Source organism: Parasteatoda tepidariorum, chromosome 5 (assembly GCF_982258835.1).
Source record: "Parasteatoda tepidariorum strain Cologne lab strain chromosome 5, Ptep-v5.0, whole genome shotgun sequence".
Classification (NCBI taxonomy): domain Eukaryota; kingdom Metazoa; phylum Arthropoda; class Arachnida; order Araneae; family Theridiidae; genus Parasteatoda; species Parasteatoda tepidariorum.
Genome location: NC_141759.1, coordinates 60,707,649 through 60,722,950, shown reverse-complemented (window position 1 = coordinate 60,722,950; position 15,302 = coordinate 60,707,649). Strand labels below are relative to the sequence as shown.

Genomic DNA, 15,302 nt, shown 5'->3' with positions numbered 1-15,302 from the left:
AAATGAACATAATACCTGGAAAATTTGCCGAAACCTAATAAACTTTATTTTGCTAACTTACGCGCAATATTTTATTTATTACAATTTCTTGCAGACAAATAGAAATGATGTTTTTTTTTAAAAAAATAATAAATTATTTTATTTCAAATTTCATCGTGAGTGCAAGACGTAGTTTTTTTTTCCTTCAAATTTCGGAAGTGAAGGAAATCATATTATATGTTGTTGCCGTTGGCCATTAAGGTAGAGGAGGTGAGAATGTTCTTGTTTTCCAGTGGTGCCATCTATGGCCTAGAATTCAACTTCTGCCACACCCATGCGTCACACCTGTTTATAGGGCGGACCCATTCATACATTCATCCACAGATAGTAATTTTGACCTGAACTAGAGAACGATCAATCTCCAATTAAGTACCCAAAGAGGAGTTGATTTGTTATGGAAACATGCAGGACTTTGTGACCCGACAGATTTAAAGTGCTCCTGTCATAATTTACTACGCAGAGAGTCTTCGGCTGGTCGGATTCTAATTCCCCTTCTCCCAATTATATTGTATAAGTTAGTTGTATTGTTTCATAAAAGTGCTCGCGTTTAAATGCATGCATATGCTAAACTGATATAAAAAAATCAGAATCAAAACTTGAATTTTAGATAAGTTTTTGAATGTCAAACAAAGTAGCACAGTGATGCTTTCTCGATGAAATCAAATGACCTGGACCCCTTAAGATATCAAATGAAAATGTATATGTAGTTTGATATGTATGAGTCTGAAAATGTAGTCTGATATGTGTATGTCTGAAAATATTTCGTCAACACTGTGTTAACTTGAATTTTACACATACGTCAGACAAATTTGTGCATAGCATTAAAATATTATTCTTAGTTTTCTTACGTGGTATTTTTTCAGAATCTTTAAATGGAAGAAAAATGAAAAACGAAGTCATTTATGAGACCTTCTGGAATTATTTCAGGAACGAATTCACGGAGTTAAAGACAGATATTTCAATGTTTATACTCAAATATTTGAAATAGTGATAACTAGGACTGGGCTATAAATCGATATATCGTGACATATCGATTTAACGCTTTTATCGGCAGGCCGATACAGCGACTTTTGTTCTAGGCGATGCATCGGAAATCTGATTTAAGCCGTCGAGTAAAGAAGACGAACGATATAGCGATATACGATATAGCGATACAAGACAAGCAAGGATCTTCTCTTACATTCCGATGCCAATTCGCGCTGTGGAAGACGATGTTCGTTTCGTTAAGTTGAAACGGCCTTGATTGATGAGCGGTAAAATCAGTTTTGAGAACATATATCGTGATCTCGCATGTTCGTTTTCGCGCCTCATAGTTTTTTTCGTTTTCTATGTCGCGACTTGATATCGTTTCTTGTAGATTATTTTCAGTGGGCCTGACTTTGTGATCGCCGTCGTTACCTTGTTCTGAACGTGATCTATTATTGAAAAGAATATATAAAGAAGTGTTTCTTAATTAATTAGGTAAATTATTATTTTTAAAACAAAACATTTTTTTTATTTTTAAATGTGAAAATAAATTTTGATATTATATGTTTAAGTAATTTTTTACTTTATTGAATTTATTACAATCGGAAATCTAATTTAAGGTGCCTATAAAAAATTAAATTACAAGCTTATTAAATTTATTAGGCTATTTTTTACTTTATTTTAATTTATTAAAAACTTTTAGGATAAAACTTCTAATAATTTAATGGATTTTTATTACTGATTTTAAATTTATAAATCTTTAGTTGTTTTTGTTTTTATAAATAAAATTATATCACAACTTGTTTTTCCTCTTTTGGATTTGGATAAATGTCAATCAACTTTGCTTATTCAAAAAAATTAGTAAGGTTTGCGACTTTTTTTTTTTTAATCATTTAGCACTTTGTTTTATTAAAGAGTGTAATCGTGTTTTTTAATTTCCTTTCAATATTGTCTGTTAATTATATTATCGAATATCATAATTCTTTTGTTTTTATTTTCAAGAAATTAAACCTTACTTTGTTTCTTCGTTCAGAATTCGGTAATTATTCAATTTAACTTAATTATTTATGTGAAATAATAATGATAAAAAATAGGTTTGTTTTAAAAGCGTTTTTTTTTAAAATTTATTTAGCACTTTGTTTTAAGCCAGCATATAATTTTTAACGAAGTTATTTTTTAAATTTTCTTTCTATATTGTTAGGTAAATATTATATTGTAAGATTTCAATTTTGTTTATTATTTTAATTATTTATTTTTAAGCAGAGAAATCTTTTGTTATCTGCGCGATCATTTTTAGAAAATATAACATTAATATCTTTCTTTAGCAAAACATATATATCTTCAAATTCATAAATTGATTTGAATCAATCTGAGTATGAAGTTTCGATAGAAATCCTACTTTCTGTGCCTTACAAGTAAATGAAATTCAAAAATTCTATATCACGATACATCGCTATATCGCGATGCTAAACTGACGATGCATCTCGATATAAAATTTCTTATATCGCCCAGTCATAGTGATTACTATTTTTTTTTAAAATTTTAACATCTTTGTGGCATTGTGTGCTAATAAATATTTACTGATCGTAAACTTATTTTAAAGAGCTAAATATATATATATAAATATATATATATATATATATATATATATATATATATATATATATATATATATATATATATATATATATATATATATATATATATATATATATATATATATATATATATATATATATATATATATATATATATATATATATATATATATATATATATATATATATATATATATATATATATATATATATATATATATATATATATATATATATATATATATATATATATATATATATATATAACAGGTGCCCACTAGGTAACGATAAGAGAGTAGCAATTCTGGCATTTCTGAGGCCAGTGGGAAATAGACCCCTTAGAAAAGAAGGCTTTATATAATATTCCACGATACAATGTTTATATAAGCATAATCGGTAACCGGTGACCAGAGTAAATCAGAACCTGGAGTTGTTCAACCTCTTGGTGAACTTGGCGTCCTAGCACAAGTAACCCATAAATACTGATTTTTTTTAAAATAAAATTTATATTTTCCTTTAAAATATAATAAAGTTTTATAATGTTATTATTATGAATAATTGGTATTTAAATGTTTTAGTATTAAAATTTAATAAATGTAAAAGAGCCTTGAAATTGAAATGCTGTTTGGACGAATAAAAATAAGCATACTTATGTTTAACATTACCATTAACGGTGATTATGGCGCAATAAAAATTTCTTTAATTTTCAATAACTTATGTTAATCTGATAATTTGTTTCTAACACGCTTTATTTCTGCACTCAAACTATTAGTTAAATTATGTTTTCTTTAGATAGACCCACCTCATATTCATTAATAAAGATCACAAAATATCTTATAATGTTTAGTCAATCACATTACGTAACTTAAATATTTTTCTTTGAAAAAACTTTTTGTCGTACTAGGACTTCATAGTTCAGCTGGGTCCACGCTTTTCAAAGATGTGATTGCTGCAGATGATGCACCAACTATTACTCTGATGAAAAATGCTGGGGCAATAGTGTTGGCAACAACAAATTCAGCTGAGTTAGGACTTGGATTTGACACCATTAATCCTTTGTATGGAAAAACATGCAATCCTTATGACACTCACAGAACACCCGGAGGAAGCAGTGGTTTGTGCTTTGATCTGTTCTGAAATAACTTTTGTTGTGAACCTGTAATCAGGGCTCCTGCAAATTTACGAATCTTAACCAAAACAAAGAGATAAATATCTCTAAAGTGGACCTCTTTTCAGATCCACTTTTTGTTACAGACTTACTCAGAGTCTCTGGAGTCATGGACTTGGTTTAGCTCCGCTAACCGTGTGGGCCAGCAACAACAACAACAAGAGATAAATCTTAATCAGTGAATAACCTTGTGACCACCACTCTATCTCAAAATATATTTATCGTGAATTTGAGTCCTACCAGACCTTTTAATGTTAAAATTGCGTTTTAAAAATTCTTAATATTCTTGAAATTCTTGTTGCGCCATTTTAGCTCATGGCAGCACTTTTCGCTGCATTTCAAAGTGTCACCCTACTGCTAATAAAACTCCCACTGTAGTCGGAAGAGTCGTGGTAGCTCAGGGGATATAGCGTTGTGACCTCCCAGTGAGGTGATCCGAGTTCGATAGCTGGTCGATACGAATTCTGTTTCAGTCTCGCACCGCCACAGTTTGGACTCAAAATGTCCTCAGCGGTATCATGGATTATGAGTTAGGGTTCCCTTGCTGTCAGCCTAACTGTGGGAGGTTTTCGCGAATTTCCTCTCCATATATGCAAATGCGGGTTAGTTCCATCAAAAAAGTTCTCCACGAAAGTAAATTTCTTCAAATACTTGATTCAAGGGTTTTCTTGTCTTCCAAATTCGGTTCAAAGTAACAAGTCTACGGAGTTGATCATTAGTAGTCGTAAACTCAGAAATTGGGTCAGCTGTCAAACGGCGGTTATAAAAAAAATGACGTGGGATTTCAACCAGGCTAATGAATTCCCATGTAGCCATTATTTAAATCTAAATAGGATATTTCGGAGGCATCTTCTAGTCCTAGTGTTTTGATTTTATTGGGCACCTGGGCCGCGAAGCGACCCCTATCCCATTCATCTGGAATTTTAACAGGCATATTCTAAGTAGGGCTGAAGCCTTATATGTATCAAAAAAGAAAAGAATAAAAACTGGAAAGTCAATTATTTTGCTTTAGTTTGTTTTCGGGAAAGTTTCAATATCCAAATATATTTTTAACAGTTATAACATGCAGAGATACCAACTGCTCCGGACACGCCAAAATAATTTAAAAAAAGGTAAATAACTACAAACTAAAATTTGCAAACATTTGTATTTATTTTGCAAATATTTTGAAAGATTTAACGTGACATAACTGTCATCATCATCATCATCGAAATATATCTGGGCGCCTGGGGCCATTAGCGGCCTTTTTCCCATTTGTCTTGTATTGTGGTCTTTAAGGTGGTTCTTTCTGGTAATTGGAATAAAGGAAATTAAATATTTTGTATTTTAGTTAAAATTACGTCACTACAAAAATGAGCTGCCATCGGTTTGAGGTGTATGTCTTCTCTTAAGTTTTCAAAAGTAAAAATTTCGTTGAATCCTTCGGTGTCACAATTTATGGTCTTTTCGAAAAATCTGAAATTTAACTTTGCAATATGGTGATCTGAAAAATCTATGCTGAGGTCGCGATGTATGTTTTTATTGCGGATAAACCATCTTGCTTTTGTTATTTTCCTAAGGATTTTATTCTGGCATATTTTGAGTTTTTTATGGAGTGATGTGGAGATTTTGCACCAAGCTGGAGAAGCATAAGTTAGGATGGGACGGATCATCGAGATGAAGAGTAAACGTTTAAGTCTGAGTTCCATTTTGGGGTTCTGAAGAAGGATTTGTAATCAGTGACAGGCTGCTTGTGCTTACATGAAATAACTGTAATAAAGTGGTGAATTATATAAGCCTACGAATTATTTAGAAATAGTGGTGGATAAAAATCTACTAAATTGAATTTATTAAACCAAGAATTACAATTTATAAACTACCACTTTAAAATATATATTTGCTGTCCGGAGCAAGTTGGCACCTTTGAACATGTATACAAAGTGTTTCTCACCATTGATTAACACGCTCACGCCGGGAAAAGTGAAAATACTGGCACGGGAAAATACTGGTACGGGTAAAATACTGGTAGAAGAACTATTTCAATATTAGATAATATTCGGGAGGAGTTAATCTATTCTCAACAATAACAATTCACTGTAAGGAAATTTATCACGGCGAAGAAGCAATTCATTATAAATGTTGCATCCGTTAAAAACAATTGGGAGTTATGGATTTTTATTATTCCCGGACAAAATCTAAAAAATGAAATTCATTGTTACCAGTTTTTACTCCGGTGCTCTGCCAAGATGAGTCAATCTAGCGTGACCCACCGGTGGGTCACCCCGGCGTGAACGCGTTAAATGAATTGTATTGTATATTTTATTACTAAGAATAGGAAAAACATATTTTACTCCTCTTGAAAACCAGCTTTTCTTCTTTAATTGGAGATATATTTGTTTCACAATTTTATGAATTTCTTTTTATTCTTTATGTATTACAGGTGGTGAAAGTGCTTTATTGGGAGCTGCAGGTACTGTTATTGGATTGGGCAATGATGTTACAGGAAGTGTTAGAGTTCCGACACTTTTCACTGGTGTTTTTTCTCACAAGCCTTCTCGAGGTATTCTTCTAACATACATTGTGATCCAAACTCAAATATTTAATAAAATTTTTCATTAATTTCAATGTCTTTAAAATAAAAAATACTTATGAAAAAAATATTTTTTAACTTTTTTGCGATATTAAAAACTCTCACGAGTTTGTAAAAATTTCTCCTGCTAATTTCTGAAATTTATTCTTAATAGCTTATTAATATAATAAAAAAAGGTTTTGTGATCCAAATAATTTTTATCCGTTTAATATATAATTTTTATCCTTAGAATACGGAATATAATTTTTATCCGAAGAATACGGAATTAACTTTATCTGTGGTAAAATCATAAAACTGAGTAGCACAATTTTAAAACACAGAAATTAACTCGATGACCAGTTTAATATTTGGAAATGAAGCTAGGACAATTACCAAGTTAATTAGAAATAGAACTATTTGAATAAATAGACATTTTGATTGGTGATTTTTTTTCAACGTTAGAAAAGTTAAACTAAAAAATCCATCGATAAGGAAAAAAAAAAAAAAAAAAAAAAAAAAAAAAAAAAACGGAAGCAATCTGGAAAAAATGTAGTAATAATGACACTGGGGAACAATTTTTTATTTTGTTTTTCTAGCATAATATTTTTGATCGGATATTAAATAGTTTCGTGTCATTGATTTCGAATCTGCAATTGGTTTCTCTCTGCATAAGCCACAGTTTTTATGCAACTCAATAATAAATTATTAACCAGGGTTTTTTTAAAATTCACTCTAGTGAATACTAAGTGCCTACTACTTTGCTACGTAGGGAATGGTTGAAAGAAGGCGATAATACATTTGAGTTTACAATGCTGACAGTTAAGGTGATGCCTTTTTTCAAAGTGTTATTTTAAAAGAACCAAACAAGTTTACATGTGCATATACAAGCATACACTTTCTTAACAAACTTGTACATTCTGACAAAAAATAAACACCGTTTTGAAAAAAATCTGTAACTTTCTGAATAGAGTTAATTTCTGATCTGAAATCCCCACATACAGTATTTGATATTACCTAATATTAAATACTAAAGTATTTGGTATTAGGTAATATCAAATACTCGTAAAAATGCAAACAAAAATATTTGTTCCTCAGTGCAACCAATAATTTTAATTACGTAGAATTAATCAATGTTTCTTTCTCAGAATAATATTTGCTGTTTCTTAGATTTAGTTCCAAATACTGGATGTTTTCCGGCACCGAATCTGAAAACATTTCAATACCTTAGCACCGGACCGATGTGTAGATATGCAGAAGATCTGATAACAATGATGAATGTTCTCACATCAAGAAATGCACAAAAGATAAAATTTGGTCAACCGGTATAAAATATTTCTCATAATCTTTCATATAATACAATCGTAAAACAAAATAAAAATAGATTTTGATCTTAACTCATTAAGAACAAACAATTCCCATGAATTATTTCGAAAAAGATAAAGACTCTTAACTCATTTATTTTATTCTTGAAATTTTTCTTTGTGAAAAAAGGACATTCGGGATCAACACAATCCATTATTATTTCAAGTATTTTAATATACACTTTTTTAAATTAATAGAATTTTAAGTATTCAGAGATTTAAAACCGTTCAGTAAAAGATTAAGCATAATTACTAAAGCCAAAAGAACTCATATCGCCCAAGTTAAGAGAGGAATAAATTTTTGTCTCTTGCATGCTCGTATGGTATAGAGGTGTTAATTAGTAATTAAAATGTTCAGCACTACATATGCTATACTTAACACGTTCACGCCGGGGTGACCCACCGGTGGGTCACGCTAGATTGTCTCATCTTGGCAGCGCACCGGAGTAAAAACTGGTAACAATAAATTTCATTTTTTAATTTTTTTCCGGGAATAATAAAGATCCATAACTGCCAATTGTTTTTAACGGATGTAATTTTTATATTGAATTGCTTTTTCGCAGTGATAAGTTTCCTTACAGTAAATTGTTATTGTTGAGAATAAATTAACTCCTCCCGAATATTATCTAATATTGAAATAGTTCTTCTACCAGTATTTTCTCTTTTCCCATACCAGTATTTTCACTTTTCCCGGCGTGAACGTGCTTAATTGGTAGTGAGATGAAGAAATTGTCTTCGTGACAGGTCACCATACTGCCACTGTTGTGTTTTCAATTGAAGTATTTTGATTGATATTCTCTTTATTTTAAATTATTCCGGTTTTCTAAAACTTGTTAAAGATAAAAAAAATGTAGCCTGTTTTTTGATAAAAATTTGCTAATTTGTATTGGTCCAAATTGTTTTTATCTAATTATAAAGCTCTGTAAAATTTCGTATTAAATATAAATATTGTCACACTAAATATATACAAGAATCATTTCTTCGTTATGCTGTAAATACTAGTTTTTATAACTGGTGACCCATTCATACATCTATTTATTCATCCACAGATCGTAATTTTGACTAGAAAAAGAGAATGATCAATCTCCAATTCAGTTCCCCTAGAGCAGGGTTTCTTAACCTTTGGTTAAGGGTTTCTTAACCTATGGAACCCCTTAGGGGTCCATGAACCATAGGTTAAGAAGGGGTTCTTAGAGGTCCTTGGGTCATATTTTGGAGGTCCGCAGAATATTCCTAATTTTTAAAACGTTTGGATCAATAATATTTAAATAACATTGATCTTCTTTTTCTAAAAGGTGAAAATACATATTTGAAACTAGGTGATTTGTGAGCGGCAAGCCAACCCGTGATAGAGATACCACAAATTCAGCGCGGACTGCACACAGGCCTCTAATATCCATATCGAATATTATTTAATCATTATTTGATTTAATATTATTTGATATTTCTAAGCGGGATTATCCACACTTGTGACAATACAAACAGAACATCAAAATCGATTGAATGCTGAACATGATATGCGCGTTGCTTTGTCGAAAACCATCCCTCAATTCAATTTATTAATTAAGGAAAAGAAGTAACAACCTTCATATTAGGAATTTTTATTTTAAAAATTTTGCATACCATTAAAATAATAAAATTAAATGTTTTCTAATAATTGATATTTTTTGCAATTATTTTTTTCGCAGGGGAGTGGTCCGTGACTGCTTAAAATTTTTTTAAAAGGGGTCCATTATACGAAAAAGGTTCAAAAAACACTGCCCTCGAGGTATTGATTTGTTATTAGAACGTGAAGAACTTTGCACAACTGCATATTTAACGTGCACCAGTCACCACTTACTAGACGGGAAGTCTTCGGCTGTCGGCCCATGTTATCTCGGACATGGGCCCAACGCCCTACCTACCAGGCTATCCCGGCAGTCATAAGCGGATTTTTAATAAAATTCAAAAAGAATTTCTTTCGAAAATCTTGGTGAAAATTTTTGAAAATAGTTTTTTGAGATATTGAAGAACTTTAGCAAAAATTAAATTCAAATGAGTTTTAACAGTCCCTGATTATTTTTGTCAAGTATCTTGAATGGCCTACTATCTAAATTGTATTACGTAACCGTTTTTTTTCCTAAGTACTATTGGTTACAGTATCATAGTATCATAGTCATGCAATTTGAGCTGGAAGTCTGAGACGACAGAGGGGCCCTTTCTCCATCTGTTTTGTTGTACGGTCCTTTGTTTTGATATCAATTAAGTAACAGAACAAACTTGACCAATTTTGTAGGAAGATTTAATTTTTACATGAAAAGTGAATGATGAAAAAAATGAATGAAAAAAGTGGTATAATATATACTATTGAACTAAACTAGTGAGCTGAGGCCCCTGCTCGCTAGCGCTCGCCAACCCCCGAAAATTGCTACGCAATTTTATATGATTTGCTTCGCAAACCAAGCTCGCTTCGCTCGTTACTAACTTAGGTACATTGCAAATGCACAAAATTTTAAGAATTCAAAACAATCATTCAAATCCACATAACAACTTTTTTAAAAAAAAAAATTAAATCTTTTTAGTAAATACTAAGTCATTAAAATAAATTTGAATTCAAATAAATGACCTGTAATTCGTTAAACCTATTAAAAATGTGCTATAGTATAAAATCTTAAAGCGTAACAGCACGACTGAGACTCATTTTTCAATGGATAACTAATAACAACAATAAAACAAATAAATTCGTGATATAAATCAAAAATCGTCAAATAAATTCATAATATATAAATTCGTGAAAGAAAGCACTTTCGACAAAATACTAAAATAAAGATCTATCGACAAAGACTACTCACTTCTGCCTAGCTTAATAGTATGAGATTGCCGCAGCTGATAGGGTGAATTTTGGAAGAGATGACATTTGTCGAGAATGCTCTCTCTGGTTATTTCAGTTTCCGTTTTTAAAAGCGCTACATGTTGAGCCACCTCACTAGATTTGGCATGTGACATTTTTAGCGGCAATCATTGATCGATTTTCAAGCGTTGCCATTCGGGGAGTTGTAATGAGGCTTTTTTTGTCGCCGTGTAAGAGAAATACATATATAGATTGCAAGTTTTAACCTTAGTCTCCCAATTGACTGCAAGCGATACTTTTGGAATAACTAGAATGTTGCGAAGGTGGTATAGCACCAGCATTCATAAAGTTACAGACTCACCATCAGCCTTCTGATGTGCAACCAAAACCCACAATAAAATTGACAAGAACTTAACATGAAAATCTTTATGATTATTGCTGATTCTCCTACATTTTGAAAACAGGAACACACGAATAAATACTTTCCCTATAGGCTTACCACGTTTTATCCCGACTTTTTATATTGAACTGGTATAAAAAAAGTTGCTTTATGAAGAAAGTGGTATAATATGCTATTCAACTAAATGGCTAACTTCAACTGTTTGATACCATTTTATGTCAAAATGTCCCTGCTCCTTACAGTTCTAGATCTAGTCATAGAAACTTAAATCATTAATAAATTATTGTGGAAGGCAATCTTTCAATTCTTCTAGACAAATGAAAAAATTGAAATAATTGTCTTACCACAATGTATGTTTTTGGAAAAGGAAACTGTCTTATAAATATTAGCTGATAGTTCTGGTATATTTCAGTACTTGTGCCATAGTTTAATAAACTCAGTTATGCTTTAAATAATGTTTTTATTAACCCTTTCGAGCCGACTGTCACAAATACGTGACAGCATAAAACCGTATCAATCAGGGTAAAAATATCAAACTGGTAATCAAAGTATTTCTTTAGCAGTTTATTTGAGGGCGGAGTTATAATAAATTGATTTATTTAATTCACCATTACTTTGTTCAAAATAAAACTATTTAGTTATATTTTGAATTAACATTGATTATATATATGATTAAACTAACAATAATTAAAGTAAAAGCAAAGTAAGTCTGTCAAATTAGAAAATACTACATTTAATTTACCGTTTTTTATTTAATTACAATTTGATTCTGATTTTGTACGAATGCTTTTCTGAATCACCCGTCCCCAAGGGGTTAAGGCTTACTGCATTGATGCATGTAATTACAGCAAGTAATTACTTATTCTTAAGTGCATGTAATTATTTATTCTAAAGTTTAAAAATATTTTAACAACTTTAAATTTAACTTCAAATACAGATAAAATGTGCATTGGTCGACGTCTTTTCTTGTATCATACATGAATAATTTTTTTTGAAAACTATATTTCCTTTTTTAGGTTAATTTCAAGAAATTAAAGATTTATTACCAGTTTAACCTCAAGGATCCTGTTGTTCAGCCCGTTGATAAAGAAATTGTTAATGCTATGAAAAAGGTAACTAAACTAATAATTGTAGCAGTCAATGTTAAAAGAGGGTATGTAACATTTTTAAGAAATTAAGATTTTTGTTGGTTTCGGAATATCATTGAAATATCGAGTAATTCTCTTGACTGCCTACAGAAGAGAATCCAACAATTTGGAAGCAATTAAAACAATATAATCGACACAGCGTTTTTCTTTTTCTCGCAGATTTCGAACATACCCCCTTTTAATATTGACATCTTCAATTTTACATTCTGTGTTAACTACTCTAATTATCACAAAATACTTATTATGCATGAAAAAAATCATAAACAGTGGAAGAAAAACTAATAAATTCTTGGGTCAAATTCTGAAAGAAATGATAATTACTGCAAAACGTTGAAAAAGTCCTAAGGTTCGAAGTCCCATCTGCTATATTTGGGTGCTTGACTTAACTTTACTTGACTTATGGAATGGCTCAAGAAACGCTCTCAACCCCAATAAGGTTACCCAGATTTGAATCCCATCGACAGCTGGTCAATTTTTATGCTGTTACGTACCACCCATTGCTCGAACGAAAAGCAGGTAGACGGATGAGGAGTTAGAGTCCCTTTGTCCCAGGTTTAACCGTGGGAGATTTTCGAAGCTTTCTTCTTAACGCAAATGCGGGTAGTTTTCGTCAAAATGTCATGAACGAAGATGAGCTTATACCACTGATTTATTCAGGAGCTATCGTGTCTTTTTGATTGTGCTTACATTTAAGAGGCTACTGAGTTGAATATTGTTTGCCGAAAATTTAATATTGAACAGCTGTTCAACATCGGAGATAAAAAAAAAATGTGACATAAATGCAGCTTTAACAAGTGAAAAACTGCTAAATATTTTATCAAAGTGTAAATTGTTAAAAAAGTATTTTATAATTCTTGGACTAATGACGACATTAAACATTTTAGCTGGATACAAACTGATTTTGATTATATTATTTAATGCAAGTAAATTTTTATCACCCTAAATTCTTTTTTTACTTTTTTCAGGCTATCAACTACATTACCGAAACGTATGGTGTAGTAGCAGAAGAAGTCAACATAAAGCTTTTGAGTATGTCAAATATAATCAATTTTCATCTTTTGCTCGGTGACATTCCGAACCTGGTAGAGATGATGACAGCTGGAAAACTTAAACACTTAAATGGAGTCCTGGAGCTCTTAAAATTTACTACAGGGTCCTCCAGCCTCTTTGGAATATTATAGAACTTGGATTTGGAAAATACCCTATATTTTACTCTGATGAAAACGTTCCACTCTCTCATGCTCTTCTGGAGAAGATAAATCAGAAGTTCGAGAATTTATTAGATGAAAATTCGGTGTTTTTTTTTACCCCACATTTCCCTTCACAGCCCCTTATTACTATGAAATGATACCGCATATATTTAGTACTTGCTTTACGGGCATCTTTAACTTTCTTGGACTGCCCGCTACTCAATGTCCCCTTGGTCTGCACCCGAACGGTATGCCTCAGGGAATGCAGATTGTTGCCAAAATGAATAATGATCCATTGTCTTTGGCCTGTGCAGAGGAGTTAAGTAAAGTATTTGGAGGGTGGATTCCACCTAGCTGAACTTCTATAACTGCTATAATTTTCACCTTACAGATACATTTGATAAATTGGAGGGTGGATTCCACCTAGCTGAACTTCTATAACTGCATTAATTTTCATCTTACAGATAATTTGTTGAATTTTGAAACACATTTTTACGATGAGTATGAAATGGTATCTATAGAGCTTAATAATGGTTACTAAGAATTTCCTAGAAACAATAATCGATTGATGAGAGGAGAGTTAAGCGACAAGTTGGAAGCTATGCTTTAAAAATTGTCTGAAGAAATTACTTTTCAACACAAATGTATGCATTTGTTGAATTTTAGTATGCATTTCTTTAATGATGAATACTGGACAAGACAAAATTCATAAGAACTTAATATTGATGCTTGCATGCTTCTTATGAATAATGATTTTTGGGGCAAGCTGAAGAGCTGATTAAAGTGTTTGGAAGGTCTACTGTATATTAAAGACTATCATCTCGAAACTCTCTCCTCATCACAATGTAAAAATGTATGTAGTCTACAGGAATTATTAACATGTTATAAACAAATTCTAACATTTTATGGACTGATTTAAGAGCTTTAAAATTTTTAAGATTCACAACAATAGAGTGTACTAAATTCTCTTTCATTATGTAATCTATTTCAACACTTGACTATCGTTGTTCAACTCACAGTGGTCATAAAAATAAAGAATACAACTCTTTGATATTAGATTATAAAATTTGCGGAAAATGTAGCCTTCTGTTGTTGAACACAGACCTGGAATCAAGGCGGATAAAGGAATAATCTGGAAGTCAACCCATTTAATTTATAATTGATTTTCGGGGGGACTTTTCTTTTTTAAACATTAAAATATTAATCATTATTTACTACTTCTCGTTGGATCATGGGTATTTTTGTTAGCACGGTATTTGGCACGAAGCACCACCAACCAACACCTCCTAGAAGAAAGAAGGCCTCAGCACGGATCAATTTAGTAGTCCGACGTAACGAACATAGACTGCGCAGTGGATGAAAAATAAGAAAGATGTCACTACGTTTAAGCTACTAAGTTGCGCAGTGGTGGAAAATACGATAAAATGTTATTGCGTTTGGACTACTAAAGAATCAAATTTCCTGTTTATGGTATCCTGTGATGAGGTCTTCTCTTTTCTAGGAGGCATTGCATCAACCGAGTTATCTGCACTGTGTTATCACCTCCTACATCGAAAAGCCTCCACACGGTCTTTTATAAGTAGTCCGCGCAGACTATTTAAAAAGTGAACCAGTTGTGCGCATAAACCCAAAACCTTTTATAAAAGTAATTAATAGAAATTTATTTTATGTATTATTTTAAGAATTGAATCTGTAGTGGTTAATAAGTGAATAAAGCAAACCAATAATATTCTTAAATTAAAAAAAATTTCAGTCATATATTTGCTACCACTTTCTTATTTTAACTAGATTTTGTATTAAATGACTCGTTCGGAAAGTGATTATCCTTAGTAGTGGTCTGATCGGACTACCTATAAAAAAACCGTGTGGAGGCTTTCAGTTATAGGAAGCGTTGACGGTAAAGATATGTGCTGTAATGTAAAGCATATTAATAATTTTATGTTGAATTCTAGTTCACGCAATCAAAGCAGTATTATATATATTTTATAATTCTTAAATATTCTCGGTAGTTATAAATAATTTATTTTTTTGAAAGAAAGTTAGAATTAAATGTC

At 31.3% G+C, this 15,302-nt stretch overlaps 1 protein-coding gene across 1 annotated transcript; it reads left to right on the top strand.

Moving 5' to 3' along the window:
* Positions 1–3,476: 3,476 nt before the first annotated feature.
* LOC147809409 (fatty-acid amide hydrolase 2-A-like) lies at positions 3,477–14,920 on the top strand (the record flags this gene model as incomplete). The annotated part of the gene is made up of 5 exons (XM_087165051.1): positions 3,477–3,717; positions 6,191–6,310; positions 7,487–7,641; positions 11,927–12,022; positions 13,024–14,920. Coding segments are annotated over 5 exons (828 nt in total), but the record flags the coding sequence as incomplete, so codon positions are not given.
* Between the last annotated feature and the right edge of the window lie 382 nt (positions 14,921–15,302).